The sequence below is a fragment of the Molothrus ater genome, chromosome 1 (genome assembly GCF_012460135.2).
Source record: "Molothrus ater isolate BHLD 08-10-18 breed brown headed cowbird chromosome 1, BPBGC_Mater_1.1, whole genome shotgun sequence".
Classification (NCBI taxonomy): domain Eukaryota; kingdom Metazoa; phylum Chordata; class Aves; order Passeriformes; family Icteridae; genus Molothrus; species Molothrus ater.
Window position 1 is genome coordinate 88,728,515 of NC_050478.2, and position 18,103 is coordinate 88,746,617.

At 40.4% G+C, this 18,103-nt stretch overlaps 2 protein-coding genes across 5 annotated transcripts in view; one reads left to right on the top strand and one right to left on the bottom strand.

The window, feature by feature from the left end:
- Positions 1 to 10,847, top strand: part of LOC118700163 (poly(rC)-binding protein 3-like) — a 500,974-nt gene extending 490,127 nt beyond the window's left edge. For all 4 annotated transcript variants that reach the window (XM_036404616.2, XM_036404623.2, XM_054517013.1 and 1 more), the window contains one exon: positions 8,709 to 10,847. In XM_036404616.2, coding sequence (XP_036260509.1) covers positions 8,709 to 8,729 — 21 coding nt within the window. In that variant the 3' untranslated portion in view covers positions 8,730 to 10,847. The remainder of the gene's footprint in view (positions 1 to 8,708) is intronic.
- On the bottom strand, positions 1,230 to 17,244 carry ZNF830 (zinc finger protein 830). The gene is made up of 10 exons (XM_036404633.2): positions 17,120 to 17,244; positions 16,925 to 17,024; positions 15,770 to 15,890; positions 15,254 to 15,287; positions 13,841 to 14,049; positions 13,385 to 13,475; positions 12,654 to 12,717; positions 9,603 to 9,683; positions 8,216 to 8,292; positions 1,230 to 6,486 (listed from the first exon to the last, which is right to left on the bottom strand). The coding sequence occupies exons 1-10, from the start codon at positions 17,239 to 17,241 to the stop codon at positions 6,303 to 6,305; spliced, it is 1,083 nt and encodes a 360-aa protein (XP_036260526.1). The 5' UTR covers positions 17,242 to 17,244; the 3' UTR covers positions 1,230 to 6,302.
- Between the last annotated feature and the right edge of the window lie 859 nt (positions 17,245 to 18,103).

Below are 18,103 nucleotides of genomic sequence, written 5' to 3' on the forward strand. Positions count from 1 at the left end.
TACTGAGGCCCTTCGTAATACATTCCCAGCAGCACTGCCCAGAGGCTTCCAGTCTGCACCTTCCACCCTGCCAGGAGCCAGCCCAGCCCTGGGAGGAGCCCAGCAATGTGCAGTAGGATGGGGAATGGAGAGCTGAGCAGGTCCAGGAGCTGTCTCCTGCTGCCCTGACACTCTGCTCCAGCTGTTCAAACCCTCCTTTGGATCTGCTGAAGCACTGCAGTCACAGCCCTGAGTTCTCTCTTCACACACAAGCAAAAGGAAGGGGCTGGCCCCAAGCTGCTGCTGCCTTACAGCACCCCTGGCTGTGCTCTGGCCACCTCTGCTCTTGGGGCACTGGCAGTGCTGTCACAGGTACTGCTCAGGCCTCATGAGAAAGCAGCTTTTCTGGCAGCATCCTTAATGACACAGGACTGTACAACCTCCATTTCCCTACTCTCTTAAAGGTCTCTGCCTGCCTCCAGGGATTGAGCTTGGGGTCCTGCTTGCCCTCCCTGCCCCTCTGAGCTTATACGACGATTATCCCCCATGGTCTCCAGGGTACAGAGAGCTCTCCAGTGCCTGGAGTCAGGGCACAACCAGGACACGCATGCAGACTGGGAGACCCTCAGAAATCAACAGCTTCCTCAATACAGATGCAGCCACACAACAACCCCTGATGATGAAGGGTGCCAAGGGGCACCCTTACAGAACAGCTCACTGCACCCTAGCACCCAGGAGGCCTTACCCAATATTGACAATTAGCTATTCCAACACTTAGAAAAACTATAGGCTGTAATACTAATTTGATAAAGTTCTGTTATTATTACTTAAAATACATTTTTATTACTTGAAAAGTATTAACCTTCTCATTCTTTAAAGGAGAGCTGAAGCTGCTTTCACAGCAGAGACCTCCATAAGTCTTCATTTTTTCAACAGCAAAAGCTATTTCTATGGCTAGCCTCGCTGCTGTAAATGAAAAAAAAATGTATTATTGCAGCTCAACACTAAGTAGGTCAAAGCTTTGCTCTCCCAGTAAAGCTGCCAGGCAAAGGGCAGCAGCAGCTGTGGGGTGTGTAGTATCTTTCACATTAATAATTCACATGTGGCTTGCAGAAGTGAAAGAGTTAAACAAGTGCATGGGCACTAGTGCAGGGGCATGTTTGTGTGAGGAATGAGGAGAGGTAAAATAAAAACATATATACTAAGAAGGAAGTATTCTGAGAGGGTTTTTGCAAAAATACAGGCAGAAATGTGATAAAATCTAAGCTTGTTTTAATTTCATTAGTTTAGTTGGAATATATTTCTGAATGGCAAGGAAAAGCTCCAAATATCTTTAATATACAGAACAGACAAACAAAAGACAAGATGGTAAAGAAAAAAGGGAAGAAAAAGGGTAATGAATAATAGTAAGAAAAGTAGAAATAGAAAAGTAAACCACTCATGCCCAAAGGTAGATAAGAAGAAGCATGTATTCGCTGTGAAAAGGTCACTGCCCACACAAATGTGAGTTTCCAGATGAAAGACAGCACAAATTCCGCAGCTTTTGCATCATCAAATTGGAATTAGGTTCCTGGAAACATCTCAAATGAATTCAAGCAGCTCTGTTGTGTTTCTCAAGTGAAAAAACACTGACAGCATGAATGCTAGCTGAAACCAGAAGGAAAATAAACAAAGTTAGTCTTCTGCTAATAGAGAGTGGTTTCTGTTCTCAGGCATAGCCAGAGGGCATCTGTGGGCCCCAAGGTTCACATTTGGGCCAGTCAAGCTCCTAGGAAGCAGCAGAGTCTCAGTGGTGCCATGAACAGAGGCACCTGGGAAGTGCCTCAGCCTCAGAGGGCTGCACAGGCAAGGTGCTGTTTGTCAGGTTTCACAAGACAGTCTGAAAATCCAATTTCTTCCACAGCCTTAGCACCAGCTGTATTTCAGCACTGTTTGTATTCTTGGGACAGGACCTTACCCTTCTGGAGTGAGTGTCATGATTATCTAAAAGTCACAGTGCTCACTGTGGTTTTGCTTCAGGGGCTCAACAGTGGCACAGCTTCTGCAGGGAACACTGTCATTGTCAGGCTGCTCAACTGGGTGACACAAAGTGTGTGTGTTTAAAGGACAGCATCCAAAGGAGGGATTTGAACAGAGATCTCTTCTATCCCCTGCAACTTCTGCAGCCACCAATGGTGAAAGGCATTAGTGCCTCCTCAGTATTTTTGGAAGAAAGACCTGGTTTAGATGTCTACACAAAGGAACTGCTCGCATTTGTTTTCCCAGCTGTCGGGCCAGGATAATTCTAATGAACTGATGAACAGAAGATCAAATGAAGGCAGACACTGAAAAACTGCTTCACACCTGAAATTTCCATCTCTTGGCCCGAGCCACACTTTCTAGGGGTGTAAGTACACACCGCCCTTCTTGGCACTGAAGTGTACTTAATTCCTTGGTTCCAGGAAGGAATGCAGCAATGTTGATTAAATCAGTTTCTGCATCAGAGCATGTGTCCTGTCCCCCTACAGACTGGCATGTGTCTTAGGACAGTAACTGAAATTAAAGAGTCAAAGTCATTTGATGGTACCTAACAAAAGGGAATTTCTGAACCATTACATACTCACATTGTGGTTTCTAATGACACCTACTACATGATTCATGCAGGCTGAATGTCTGATTTTCTAGAGCAACCTTTATGGATTATAAGAAAAGAAGTATTTTTAAGTGCTGAAAATATTTTAGTAATATGGCTTTTCTCATTTCTAGCTCAGTGTATTTAAGATGATAAAATGCAGAGAATAATTATAGTGGAATGTAATAAGCAAAATTTGTCTCTCTTCAAATTGAATTTATTGGCAGGGGGCCTGGCCAAAGTGACGCCAATGTTCTTTTCAATCAGTATTTGCAATTTGAAGCAAATTTTAAAATTAAATGCTGTAGTGGAGGAAAAACAATCATGTTAGCAAATGAGAACACTGGTTTGCTGTTATTTGGGTTAGTTGGTTTGGTATGGTCACTTTTGGGCTCCTCTGTAGCAAATACAGACCTTGTTCCACATTTAAGCCATGCCAGCAGCAGCTTATTTCTTCAAGGCAGGAGAGAAGTTAGCACAGCAATTACCACTGGGGACTGCCTGCCTTGCCAGAGGAGAGCTCACTACCAGCAGCAGCTGTAGCAATGGTGAGCTGCTCCCTGGAACTCCATTTCAAACCTGCAGACACACACATTCTGCCCCTGGAAGTCACTTACCAGCTCCAAAACCACTGAGCTGGGAATCTCAACTACTTTTTGGTGGCATGAAATTCCACAATTCCTAAGTTTGGACAAGTTTCCATATTATATGAGTAAATAAGGATTACAAATGTCTTCCTCCCTAACTCTGATATTTCAGTTTTCTGCAAGTCCTGAAGATCAGAAAATTAAAATAGTCTTCCTAATTCCAATTAAAATTTCATTTTTAACAGTGGTTATTGACATAGCTAGTTATTAGGATTACTTTCATCTTTATTGTTAAGAAACAGAATTTAAGGAAGTTAAGAAGTGAGAAAGAAATTAAGTACACATTTTTAAAAACAATTATTTCCTCTGGTTAATAAGCTATCTGAATAGCTCATCAGAAGTACATAAAATTGTTTTCTAAAACTGAACACATATTTAAGATTACAAATTAATTATCCCTATGTTTTTCTAAGATACAGGAGATTATTTCCCTTAATAAATTAGCCTGACTACTAAATGAGGTTAGGATACTTCTCTCTTATAGCCATGCTACTTTCATTGCTAAAAAGCAGGATGATTCCTTGCCCTCTTGACATGACAGCACATGCACGTCAGTGGTCACAAGGGGCAAAGACACTCCCATTATCTTCACAAAGCTCTCTAAAAGCTTTGTTTCAAATGCTGAAGAAAGGTACTGTTGTATGCAGTAAGGTGTAAAAAACTTGAATAAAACTGTTTGGAGATCTGTGAGATTCCTCCAAGGAAAAGAGCACCAACTCCTAAACAAAACACAACCAAGAGAGATGGATGCTGTCACTTCCCCAGCAATGCACACGCCCCCCGGCTGGTCCATGGTTCCCTTTCAGCAAGTTATGCAAGGAGAACAAATAGAATGATGAGTGATCTGGTGTTCATTCCTGCCATCTTCTCCTAATAACAATGGGGCGCACTGGTTTGGATTTGAATGTTCAAGATCCTGCACTGTAACTAAACTCACTGCCTTTAGCTTCTTACCCCAAGATACCTCTGAAGATGAAGGCAACTAGACTAAAACAGATGAATTGTTTTCATGTTCAGTTAATTTCCTACTCATCCACAGCTGAAACCATGATTTGCAGATTTCTGTGCAAGATGAAAGTAAAATTACAGAAAAATGTACAAAAAGGAAGTGCAATTTACAGACTCAGAGATTAGCATTTTTATACTGTCAAAACATGCATGTCCATGATGTTCAGTGTAACCTGACATTCATTACATCTGTTTCTCTGAAAATGCAGAATGGTTCTGAAGTTTAAGTGTTAACAAGCTTGTGTGCTTTGCTGAGTAGTGTCAGTGAAAAAGCAAAGATAAACAGTTCAGGAACTTAGCTTAGCTTTTCTCAGAGGGAAATTGAGGGACTGTGCTTTGGTTTGTTTTGAAAAAGACTGTCCTGTTAATACTGCACCACCCCCTCAGCTGGAAGTTCTCTTTACAGGGATAAATGGATCGAGAGATCTTTCAGTGCAGCATGACAGGCATCTTAGACATTGATGTTCCAATGTCTCATGTATACAAAGACATTTTATTTCAGTTTTGGTCCATCGGAGTTTTCTCCAACTTGTCCAAACATTCATTATTTATTTCAGTATTCTCTGAACACTTATTCTGTATTTCAATACTCTCTGAATGTTGCTTTCTCAGTGACAGTCCTAATTCATGTAAGACTTCAGTGTCACATCAAACATTTCAGCAGCAACAGCTACTTACACTTCCTCTTACTAACAGCTGTAAGCCAGCACGTGTGAGCAGGAAAGTGTGGATGCAATAAACCACTAGGGACCATTGCCTGAATTTTGACAGCTTTATAAATAGGAAGAGCTGAACCTAAGGATCACAAAAATTGGGAGTGATAAAAAAGCATCTCATTATAAGGATAGGGCTTCTGCCATATCAGATATTTCCCCCAAAACAGGCAAATCTAACATCTAAGTTTTGTTCTAATCTTTATTGCTTGGTTGATAATAATCTCTGAAGCAAGGAACTGGAATGCTTTCATAAGAGCAAAGCTTCTTTTCTCCCTTTAAAATCTCACTAGTTTTAAATCTAGAGTATTTTAAAAAAAGGTTAACCTGTTCTTAACAACTTCACTTTTTGATATCAATCAAGCCATACATCCCTCTTATTTTCAAAAAGTCCTCAGTAAATTTGAAGTATTTGAAGATTTACAAAAGTTAAAAAAAAACACTTACCAAAGGTAGTTCTGCTTTCCATGTCCCAGTCTTGTCAAGTTTGTTGGTTCTTGATTTTACCTAATCTGTGTTTATCAGAACAGAATCAATTTTAGATGCTTTCTGTGCCTAAAATAGTATTTTAAGAAAATTTCCAGTATTTGCAATTATTATTTTACCTCCTCAGTTTCCAGTGCAGTACCTTCCTCTCAGGCATTTTGTCACCCTTTCATTAAGTGATGCAGATATGTAACCACTGCCTTCTCATCCCTCTGGTTCAAGAAGTGTGAGATATGCTACATGATGGCTGCACTAAGCAAAACAGGAGACCATAAAGAAAAATATCCAGCAGTGCTATGGCACATTAAGGCTATACACTGTGGAGAAGCTGTAGCTCAGCCTTTCTGAGCTTAGTCCTTATATACACAGAGAAACTGTAACAGACCCTAAAAAAATGTACATATTTTATTGGGAGCTGGGGCAAAGGACAGAAGGGCACCTACAAATTTTAAGAAAACATAAATGCATAGTATTTCCCTTTCCCTAAACCCTCAGTCTGGGAAAAATTTGTTGTCTATGTACTTCTATAGACAATAAGCCAAGTCTCAAAATTACCAAACTGAGCTAATGCTTCCAAAAGCCTAGAGATTCTTTACAGATTTATTAATCCCACTAAAATACTTCTGGTAGGAAACCAGTCGTTTTAATAGGAAAGGTGCATCCAGTACTGTAAAACATTTGCAATATACAGTTTTTACAACAAGTAATACACTACTGCAGATCTACAAAAATTTTTTTAATAAGCTTTGCTCTTTAGCTTATGATCCTCTTTAAATAAATATTTAACAAAAGAATCTCCCTTCTAACAATGGAAGCAAGACCACAGATAAAAAGAGTGTCAACCACATTGCAAAAATGCTACAACAAAGCCCCTTTCACCCTCCAGTCTTGTGACAGCAAATCCTGCAGTTCTTCTTCATCTTCACTCCCAACATCCTCCTCCTCTTTCTCTTGTGCTGCTTTTAATCTCATGGCTTCCTTTAACTTCTCCTTTATCTCGTCCTGGCGGTTCCGCAAAAGCTCGACGCGGCGGTAGCATTCACTGTTGGAAAGTGGAACACCTGTTAACATCTGGGGCCTTTCCACATTAATGCCATCACCTCCAGGGCTGGATTTTGCTTCTACAACTTTGGATAAAGAAGCTTTACAGCTTCCCAACAGTGAAAAAGAAATAAGCTTTCAAGATGCTAGTGCACCCTCTCAGTATTCTTCAAGTGAAAACAGACTGAGGAGAGGCTTGGTCAATTCTCTAGCAGTGAGACCTAATCTAAGTACTTAACAACTGCAATACAGTCACAAACCATGTTTCAAAAAGCACAGAACCAATATCCACTTCCACACAAGAAGGAACACCATTCTTTGCTACATTTATGGTTCTCAAGAGAGAAAGGTGTGACATCAATTATCAATTTTGATAACCTAGTGGTGGCATCTCTGAAAATAAAAAAAGCAGCACAAAGTGTTCAGATTCTTTATCTGCTTCCTCTCTGCTGTAACAGAACACTTTAAGTAAACACAATCCAAAAGTTTCAGGTTACTATTCACTTAAAAAGTTCTGTCCTTGAATTGTGTTTTATAACCATTCTAGCCACTTCAAATAGGATTTTTTTTTTTAATGTCAAGTAGTACCAGCCTGATTTAAATTCTCCTTTGCCCCCTTCATTCTTATTTGCTCGGAAGGGTCAACATGGAGGGGTTACTTCTGGATCCTGTCTCCCCTGGCATATTACCAATATGATTCTTACATAGCTCAAGATTTGAAGGCCAAGGAATTTATTTCATTTTCAACTTAATTTGAAATAGCCTGCATTTGAATACGCTCAGAAGTCAAATGTTACAAAAAGTCTTTAAAAATGTGTTTGGAACTTTTATTTCGGGGAAAAATAATTACAATTAAAACTTGAAGTACTCTACAAATTTCTGAATTTGGTTCTATGTACTTACAGCAGCCTTAGTTAGTGAGAAAAATAAATCCTTAAAGAGAGGCAAGTTTAGCTCAAGCCCTCTTTAGAATTACACTAACATTCTTAAAAGGCATTCCTGTAACAGCAATGTTCAGTTTGAACCCAATGCTGTTGTTACCATACACTGATTATGTGCAGCATGTAAATCTGCCCAGAGGGTTGAGGTGAAATTTCTAGTGTCTTTCTTTCTGAGTTGCTACCGTTGCCATTATCATTGTTAATATCAGTGTGTTGAGCTACAGGAAAATGGTAACAAACTGTTCCACTGAGCTGTATTTCAGGTTGCTTGAGTTTAAACCAATGCCCATCCAACCACCACACTCCCCATTTCAGCAAAACAAAACCACACAAACTGCTTCATGTAATGAAGTGCATCACTCCACAAAACCTTAAACTTCTACTAGAATTAAAGAGGGTTTGCCACAGCACAGGACATTTTCAGTACAGGAAATGATCCTTTAAAATGTTCACATATATTCTACAGCAATCAAAACTCCCAGGGAAATACAAATTAAGACATTAAGCCACCTGACAGGGGAAGAGGGACAGTTTGTTCCAAGAATTTGCCTTGTGTACCTTCAGTGGTTCCAGTGCATTCTCTCTTTGGGAGAAAGTTACAAAACTTTGTGTCAAAATCCATGTCTTTATTAGGTATCATTCTGCAATTTGAGGGAGTCTGTCCTTCAAATATTCAGATGATTAATGAAAGGTAGTATTGCAGATTAGAAGCGTTTTTATCACTCTAGTCAAAGAGCAATCCATTACTGCTAGAGAACAGAGAATTTGAGGAAAAATTGATCTACTTACATCTGCTCATCAATTTCTCCAATCTGGCGATCTAGTCGTCCCTCCTCATCATCTTCTGCCACTATTGCTTCTGAAATCTAAACCAGAAAAGCACTGAGAAAAATCACCTTCATCCTGAATTCCACTTCCACTCCTTTACAATGTCTGTGTCCTCCCCTGCTCCCCTCCACCTGAAGTTAGTGTCAATCTCCTCTATGTATATTCCCATCTTTATAAGGGCAAATACAGAAAAAAAATGGTCTGGTTTAATTTGACATGGAAATGCTTTTTCTTAAAATCAAAAGAATTTTGACTGCTTTGGGGTTAATCTTTAGAAATTTTTAATACTCTATGATTTGAAACTGAGCATAAGCAAAAGACACATACCCAGTCTGAGGCTGAAACAAGAGCTCTATCCCAGTGCTTGGGACTTAAATACACACCACTTATTGAACATACTGTTTAAATATTCCCACTGGATCCCGAAGTGTTTCTAACCTGTTATTTTTTTCAGCATATACTTTCTCAAATCTGAATGTCTGGGAGATGCTATGCAATCAATGGTCCACGCATAACTGAGAAGATTCCTCCTAAGCTGAAGAATTATCTGAATGGCTTATGCTAGCAAAATGTATCCACCACCGCTTTTGTATGAACATTTGCTCTGTTTATAGTGCTGACTGCTTTAAAATGAGCAATGAAACATTTTTCTGCACCACCTTTCTCAGCAGTTGACATATGAGTAACTATTTACAATTAAAATAATTAAAAGGATAGCAAATACTCTAGGGGAAGACTGAGAATACAGGTAATCTTTAAATTGTACACAAGGGCAGATCAACACCTGCGTCAGGAAGACTTTCCATGCAATGGTAAAGAGTAAAAAACTGAAGTACAGAAAAACTGGCTAATTTACGTGTCTCAAAACTCTTTTGTCACCTTCCCAGATTTTGGAGTTCCTTTCCAGTGAATTTAAATTAAACACGAAATCCCGGTTACCTACACTTTATAGATACTTTTTTAAAAAGACAGACAAATGGGTAGTGTTTTTAAAAGTTAAAGTATGAATATAGAGCTAAAGAAGAGCCCACAGTTGTGTCCTGTTTGGATACAAGACACTGATCTGAGGTATATGCTAGCTAAATAGTATTTAAATAAAATACAGTGTAACAAATGTAACTAGATACATATGACTGGATCTTGATTAAAAGTTTTCATCTTAATTTCATTTAAGTGGAAAATACAAAGAACCCTTTGCTCATTTATAAAGTACATTTAACCACACACTGCATTGAAACAACCAGCTGACAAATGCAGATGTCAGCCATTCTGCAGAGCTGCATGAAACTGTTGTTTTCCTTATTGTGTATAGTATTTAGAATCAATAAATATAGATTCCATTACTTACTGTGTTGACCTGTCGCATTGCCTTTTGAAATTCATCCCATTCTTTGTCCATCTGATCCTTTGGAGCATCAACTTTTCTCACCTAAAGAACATGAAAATTTATAAATTAACAATTTAAGTCTAATGACTCTTTGGGACACTGTAAAAAAAAAACCAGGAGAAATATGAAAAATTATGCTGTTTTATTAGAGAAGTCTGGTTGATGTATTTCAGTTTAAGTAATGGATATGAGTGAGAGAGTGCAGCTGCACAGCGGTTTCGGAAGAAAAACCTGACTCTACTCCTGGATTAAACAACATCCATGACTGCAGCTTTAAAGAATAATTATTGACTAAAAGTGGCTGGTGTGGAATGTCTGGAGTAACAGAAGTGAGTTTGATGGTCTGCCATTTCACTGTGTCAGGTGATAACTATTAAATTCTTCTGTAAGCTGCCTGTACAATTGCATACAGTAGCCATTTCAAGCCAAAAAGCAGTGAATTGTTTGCCTTTGGCATAACATAAAATATCAACCTTTCAGTCACTAGTCTGCTGGTGTTAAATAGCCTGACTGTGTTTCAAATCTAGTCTAATTTTGTTGGCTAACAGAAGAAAATGTACAGCTACAAACCAATTTCAATGACATGCAAAGCTTTTTATTCTGCGGTAGATGGCATTTAGTACCAAGACATGAAGTCTGAAAGAGTAGTCGTGGTAAGAATGTGTTTAAGATCTACAGCCAAGGTAATCAAAGCCAGATTGTGCTTTTAATGCAAATAAATAAACAAGGTAGTCTACCTGTGTAATTGAAGCTTACACAATTCAAGACTGGAAGATGTGGCATATAATGTATTTTAGAGGACAGATTATGTCTGACTCAGGACTGGGTAGAAATTATATAGCTAGGAGAACTAAGCAGTTTGAACATCATAAGTCATGACACCATCTTTTTGCATTAGTTTTATTTTCCCTTTATTCATTCTGCTCTTTTGGTGACATGTCAGTCATCACCTTAGTAAAGACAACAGTTTGGTGTGTTTTGTTCCTGAGTGATTATACAAAATCAAGTAGTATGAATTAAGTTTATAGAATAAATTAGAAGCTTCCAAGCAAACTCATACTGGGAAGTAATAGTCATCATTTCATTTTTTTTGTTCTGTTATTATTTCTATCATATGTGTATGTACTGTGTTATTATGCATTGTGGTTGTCTTTTGTAATTCATAATTATTTGTATTTCTTACAATAAATTTAAACACTAAAGTTATTATTTTTTCTTGAAATATTTATCTAACCCAGAATTTATATGCTCTACAAGTACCTGATGCAAATAACAAGCATTTTTCACACCCACAATCTCCCTTTCAAACGCCCAGTTCATTCTTCAAATAATTATTTTGTGTCTGATTCCAACACAGAACTACTGCAGCCACCTCAACATAAGTGATGTCACAAACATTTTCCTCCCTCTGAGTATTAGTTACACTCAGAAAGGGCTCACTAAAAGGAAGAGCCTCTTCAAGCAATTCAATGGAACAAGTAATCACTTGTAAATTTATCAGTGGAGGCAATAACCAGAACAAAGGTCATTAACCAGTGTCCTCACAGAAAAAAGCAGATTTTCCTTTCCTGCTAGGCATTCCTGCATTCCCTACTTATGATGAAACTAAGTATTTGAAAAATTTACTACTTCAATGAGACACAAAACACAAAAAAAACCCACAAAAAAACAGCCAAAGGATGGCTTTTTCAGCTACATATTTCAATATTCAAAATATCATTATTCAAAACTATTCACATATGGCAACACCTGGGCATGAGAAGTGCCAAAAGAGTCTTGCCAGAGTAAATAAAACACATAAGCTTGTTAGCTGGGCCAGTGGGACTAAATGAAGATGAAGGAGCATTATTTGGAAGGTCTCCAAATTAGATGTCATGGCTTAGCCTCACAATGCCATTTAAATACACCAGCAGCCTTCCACTGTGTGAACAAGAAAATAATACTCAAAAAAAAAAAAATACTTAGGCCTACAGCACTGTATTTCCATAAAGAAAGCAAGAAAGCCATCAAATCTGTGGCAAATTTGACAAAAAGAAACAAAAAAAGGTTTGTATTTCAAATACCAGTGTTTTATTTTGGTCATCATTTGGCACCATGCAAGCTGAAGTATGATGGTTTTGGATTTCAAGATTTTTAGTTGTGGGGGGTTTTTGATTGAGAATTTGAAGGTGAATACCCACATTTCTTTTCTTTTCTGAGCATCATAAAACCCCCAAGTGGTAAAAGACGAGAGGGCTGAAGACCAGGTTGACTCTTGTGGTGTAACCAGCACTGGAGATGACAGCGTGTGCCATAATGGAGCTGCTTTCACTCCAACAGGATGCACCCCATCAGTCACACAGTGACTCAACACTTTTCAGCAGGATCTTACAAAGGACATTCAAGAACTATTATATCCCCAATTCCAAAGCAAAACTGAGTGTACAAATTAAGTGAACTGCTTTTCCTGGGATGACTCACAGAAATAAAGGTAGATTATCCAAATGTCAGTTCAGTATTCCAACCAACAAATGTCATTTCTTTAAGAGTCACAGAGGAACCATAATCAAAAATACTTTGCAAGAGATGGCTTTAACAAGCTCCTCCTGCCCACCTCCATCCCTTTTCATGTTTTCTCATTCACACAGAATGAATGTGTAAAGCTGCACCAGGGGAGGTTCAGACTGGGAAGTAGGAAGAAGCATTTCTTTACCCAGAGGGTGGGCAAACACTGGAACAGCCTTCCTGGAGAGGTGGCCAATGCCCCAAGCCTGTCAGTGCTTAAAAGGGATTTGGACAGAGCCCTTAAGAACGAGTTTTAGCTTCTGTTCAGCCCTGAAGTTTTCAGGCAGTTGGACTAGATGATTATTATAGGTCACTTCCAACTGAAATAGTCTATTCTAGTCTAAATAGTTCAGTCATCTTCTTATATTCCAGTATGACTGATTACCTGGAAAAGCATCCTTACTACTCAGCAAATCATTACAACCAGCAGAAATAAATCCAGTAGCATAAAACAAGGAGATCACTTACTTTTGCATCCACTTCAGGATCATCAAAGAAACCTTCTGGCAAAGCTTCAGCAGTGTTTTCTTTCCTGAAATATTTGATTACTATTAGCCCAAGTTAACACTTTACAATCTGCTTTATTACAGAGTTAAAAATAGTCAAAAACTAAATTCATAATCCTTTGTGTAAGTATGCAGAAACACAGCAAGATTTTTAAGCCCTTAGTTTTATCTACAACTATCAAAACCTCCTCTTTCAGCTTGATCCTTCCTTGCTTTGAAGGAACTGCAGAGAAAGGTTTAAATCTCACTGTTAAAACAAGAGCTGTAGCTTATGCTTCTTAAACTGTTCTTTCCAGTGTGCTGAACACCCAAACGTTGTAACAGCAGAGATTCTACTTCTGAAAGACTAAAGCACAGTCTAAAGGAGTGCTCAAGTGAGCTGAACCATTACCACACAACAAGCAGTTTCCTTTAAATAGTGGAAAGCAGTGGTTGACACAAAGCTCCCACAGTAACCTGTGTTAAAATTTGCAAAGAGATGTCAAACAGACTCTGTATGACATTGCTCCATCTCTTCTTCTGTCCCTAGGGTGCAAGATACCTGTCTGAAATAATGCCTGAGGCTCACATATATACAAACTATTCTGAATGCAACATAACAATAAGTTCTAAGGGATCACAGTCTCTATTTCCTGGAAGACAAATGTTTGTTTACAATTGCTAAGACTATCAATATTTGATTCGACTGCTTACCTTTCAATTACCTTCTCGTGTATCTCTGCTTTCTGTATGGATCCAGAATGGGAAACTATAGGAGCAGCTGGAATTTTGGTATCAAAAAAGTCTATAGGAAAAGACAGAAAACTATGACAAAAAGAACAGCTGTTCAGGCATTTTCTAAAATTCCAACTACACAGGAATTTCAGTTAGTACCTTACTGAATCAAGGGAAGAACAGACAGATGTTACTTCCCTTGGCAGCCTCAAACAACTAGAACATAAAATCAATAAGCAAGAACAACACAATAACAGGAGATTCTTTGCTAGTTTATCTCTACTTCCAGTATTACACACCCTCACCATCATCTAATGGCAATAATTAGAAAAATAAAATATAAACATTTCATCATCAGTTACATCACAGCTTCTCCTTACAGAGAATTACTATTAATTACTAAGAATTACTAATTACTATTTCAGTCAGCATTACCTGCAGGCAGAGAATTAGCTATGACTTCTTGAGTTGGAGGTGGAATTTCAGTTTTACGCACAACAGAAGATTTGCTTGATTGTTCTTGTTCCTCTTCTTCTTCATCATCGTCATCGTAATTCCCTGACAATAAACTGGGACCTGGGCCCTTGGAAAGCTGTACACTGGCACTGTCTTGCTCTGCTTCATCAAAAAAATCTGCTGGCAGCCTGGTAAAGAGCCCACAACACAACTGTTAGAAACCTCACAGCAGTGACTCCAGTCCAGCACCAGCAGCCCAGTCCCTCTGTGAGCAATGCAGGCTGTGAGATCCTGAGCAATGCCCTGAACTGCACAGCTGCCAACACAGCCACTCTCTGAAGGCAGCACACGCCTGGGGCTCTCATTTAAAGTTCCCCAGAAACGCCCAGGTTAATTCTAAAAACATATTTTAGACCCATTTTTCCATTTGCATATTCACATTAATAAAAATAACCCGTAACAAATTGGAATGGTGGTTAAAGTAATTCTTTTTCTACCTATTAAGTAATTTGCTACTTATTTTGGGTACCTAGTGCTGTCCAGGAGTGGAATTCACAACAGCCACACAGGCTCAGCAATGAGAAAACACAGATTTGCTGAAGTAGCTGCAGCCAGCAAGCCAAACATTTTTCCACAATATATTTTAAACTAATTATACCAACAAGTTCGAAAATGGACAAACCTCTGAAGTGTTAATTTTGCACACAAACTTAAATTCCTTCAAGGAAACAGCAAGTGGTACTTATGCAAGATAGTAATTTATCCTGTGAAGTGCAGAGGAGACCCACAAGTGTCACCTGACATCTGCCCACCCTACAAAGATGTCTGAATACCATCAGAAATTTTTAGGGGCAGTTGAGATGCTTAACCCAACCCCTTGAAGTCAAATACAGCCCTATATTTGTATAAGTTCAACTGCAGCATATGCACCAACATGAATTTTAGGTGACAAAAACCATCCTAATGAAGATCTGTCACTTGATAGTAGTTTTTGTTAATAAATATCATTTAATTATACACTGAAAATTTCTCTTAATTTCAGACTGACACCTCTTCTTTAGGACGTCAACATTATTAGAGTACGTACTACAGTCTGGTTATGTTCAAGCTGTGTAGTAGAACCACATGTCAGTCCTTTAAAGTCTGTCAGTGACAGTAAAATAATTCCTGTTTTCTCAGAGAGTCCTAAGAGTTGATACAATTATCTCCACCCAGGAAGATGCTGCCATGTTCAGGACTATACAACTCTGCTAGAGAACAGGCAGAAGCAGGGATCTGCTGACTCTCTGAACCTTTGCCCTTGTACAGAAAGCAGAGACAAGGAAGAGCTGGATGAGAATGCAGCCACTGGTAGTTAGAAAAAATTCCTAGGTAATAACAAGATCTACTTACCCTGACGAAGACGTGTGTGGCTTTTCGTCTGTACCTGTACAACAGCCAAGAGAACTTCTTAAAATCCATGCTTTTAAAGGAAACATCCCTAAGGCTTCTGTGACAGCACCAAGTCCCCAAATGCCATACATATTTAACATATATATTACATGTCTGGTAGCACCAAGGCAAAAAATTAACTGTCTTTCCTTTAGCAAGAACTTTGGTGCATGGTTTGAGGAAACCCAGTGACTCGATTCCACTGAAAAGGAGTAACACCACTTCTAGGCAAGTGCTCCTACTGCTTAATTTACACTGCTTCTCGATCTATTTGGGCCAAGCCCACAGTTCCATGACCTAATTTAACCCAATAACCCAGAAGAATAAAAAGCAAACTTTTCCCCTTTTCAGCAGCAATGGGCTGACATTAACTGAACAGTCTGGTGTATTCATACTCACTTCCACAGGAACAAAACAAACCAAAAACATTCAAGATGTAAAATGGACGGATTCTGGCAAGCATTTCTCTCTCATTACCTTTTACTCTCTTTAGGTCTGTATTTTCTGTCTCAACTGTTTTTCTCTTGACAGGATGAGAGGATGTGCCAGCAGCTGAGCCAGTGGCCGCCTGCTTTGTGCCTTTTAATTCTGCAACTCTCTGTCAAGAAATAAAAATTCAGGGCACATTACTAGCAGTAACTTCTGGATTGCAGCTTAAAATACAGAGCTTTTACAACAGTCATCAAAGTGAGCTGATACCTTTCTAGAACAGTATCACTGAAATAGACACCACAGCTACCAAAACAAAGACCAGTGTTTCTGTCAGCCTCTGGAATGATGTGACATGGAGGAAGAGGAACTGACACTCACACAAGGGAGGTTGTGCCAGTAAGAAAAGATAGAGCAGTGACACTGACAACAGTAAGGTACTGGAGAGAAGAGCAGGAAGGCTGGATTTATTCTAAGGTCCTGGAATACTAAGTGTTTTAAAATTAAAACATGGCATTTTAACATCATGAAAGATATCACTCTGCTTTGCCACAGTCATCTAGTCTGAATGCAGGCAATGCACCCCCTCTGTTCCTTTGGTCTTTTCCTGAGTACTTGTAAAATTAAACACAGTCTTTCAGTTTTTGCTAAGAAGTAGCAGCAGAACTTAAAAGGATAAAAAAAAAAATGGGTCGCATCCAAGTTACAAACTCCCTGACTTGCTTTACAACTTCTTTATCTTTACTACTGAATTACAAAGAGAAAAAACGTGTATTTTTTTAACCCAGCATAAGCTGTCACTTGACAGCTCACAGATCCCCGAGCAAGCCCGAGGAGGCGGAGGGGGGTCGGGTCCAAGTCCGAGCAGCAGACAAGTGACAGCCAAAAGCTGTCGCTACGGTGGGGACTGCTTCACCGGAGGAGCGGACCCCTGAAAGACACGGGACCCCCTTTCTAGGGGCTGCCTTTTCTACCCCCGCCTGGGCTTTAAGAGAACAGAAGCCAGACGGAACAGCCAGGCTGGTTCCCACCCTCATCCCGGCGGGCTCCCCGCCGCTCCCGCTGCCGCACGGAGCCCGGAGCAGCGAACCCCAGGCCCCGTTCCGGCGCCGCGGCCTCTCCCCAGCGCCTCCCCTTCCCAAGCGCTGTCCCGGCGCTCCCCAACAGCGAAGCCCGGCCGAGACCCTCCGCAGCGCCGCTCACCTCCCGGTGCTGCTTGCCCAGGACGTGGGTCTGCCACAGCAGCTCGCTCTTGACGGGCGCGTTGCACAGGGAGCAGCTCAGGTGCCCCAGGCTGTTGTACGTGCCGGCCGCGTTAAGGGAAGCACCGTGCGGCGCGCGGACCCCCTCCCGCCACCCATCCCTCCTCCCAGCCGAGCTCTAGGGTGCCGAGGATATTTAGCGAAGGGCGAGTCGATGCGCTTCTTGCCGGCGTTCTGGCGCTGCTTCTCCCTCATGAGGCGCCGCAGCTCCTCCTGCCGCACCTGCTTCCGCCCCGCGCCCGCCCCGGCCGCCGCCATCTTCCCCCGGCGCGCAAGGGCGGGGCCGGCGCGCGCCGTGACGCTGCCGGGAGCGCGCCGGGAAGGGAGGAGCGGGAATGCATCCGTGTCCTTCCTCGGGATGTTCTTTAGTGTATTACTAAAGAACATAGTGGATGTTCTTTAGTGGATGTTCTTTAGTTAAGCCTTTGGAGCGCCAACAGAGCTCCATAGACGCAGCAGTCCAGCTGTGGGACACGGCTCTGAATAAGCTGCCTGAAACGTACCCCACCCCTCACGCCAAACCAAATAAGTAAAAGATAATAAACACTGCATCCCATACGTCCAGATCCAGAAAAAACAGAATCACAGGGTGGGTCAGGTTGGAAGGCATCACAGCGGGTCATCTGGTCCAACCTGCCTGGTGTGCAACACAACTGTGTAAAGTACTTTATGTTATTTAAAAAAAAAAAAAAAAAAAAAAAACAAAAAACAACAACCAACCCAGCTTTTTAAAAATTCTGTGTCATTGCCAGTCCTGGGAACACTGGAGGCCCCAAATCAGGCACTCTCCAGTATAGTTTTTATGAAGATCCCCCAATGCAGGGAAGAATGATGCATCTGACTCCATGGATTCAGAAGGCTAATTAATTACTTTATTATACTATACTATATTAAAGAGATACATACTAGACTACATCATACTTACTTCTAACTTCTAACTACTACTTCTAACTACTACTTACTTCTACTACTACTCTGCCCAAGAGTCGTGACCCACACACGTGGATCCAACTGGTCACCTCGGGTAAACAATCTCCAGAATACATTCCACCTGCACACAAACACAGGAGCAGCAAATGAGGTAAGAACTGGTTTGATCACTCTTTTCTCTGCTTCTCCA

Coding starts and splice junctions, on each gene's coding strand:
- ZNF830 (XM_036404633.2), bottom strand. CDS start 17,241: ATGGCGGCGGCCGGGGCGGGCGCGGGGCGGAAGCAGGTGCGGCAGGAG. Junction 15,891..16,924: donor TGGGCAAGCAGCACCGGGAG/GTGAGCGGCGCT, acceptor ATTTCTTGACAG/AGAGTTGCAGAATTAAAAGG. Junction 6,487..8,215: donor GGAGAAATTGATGAGCAGAT/GTAAGTAGATCA, acceptor ACTTTCCAACAG/TGAATGCTACCGCCGCGTCG.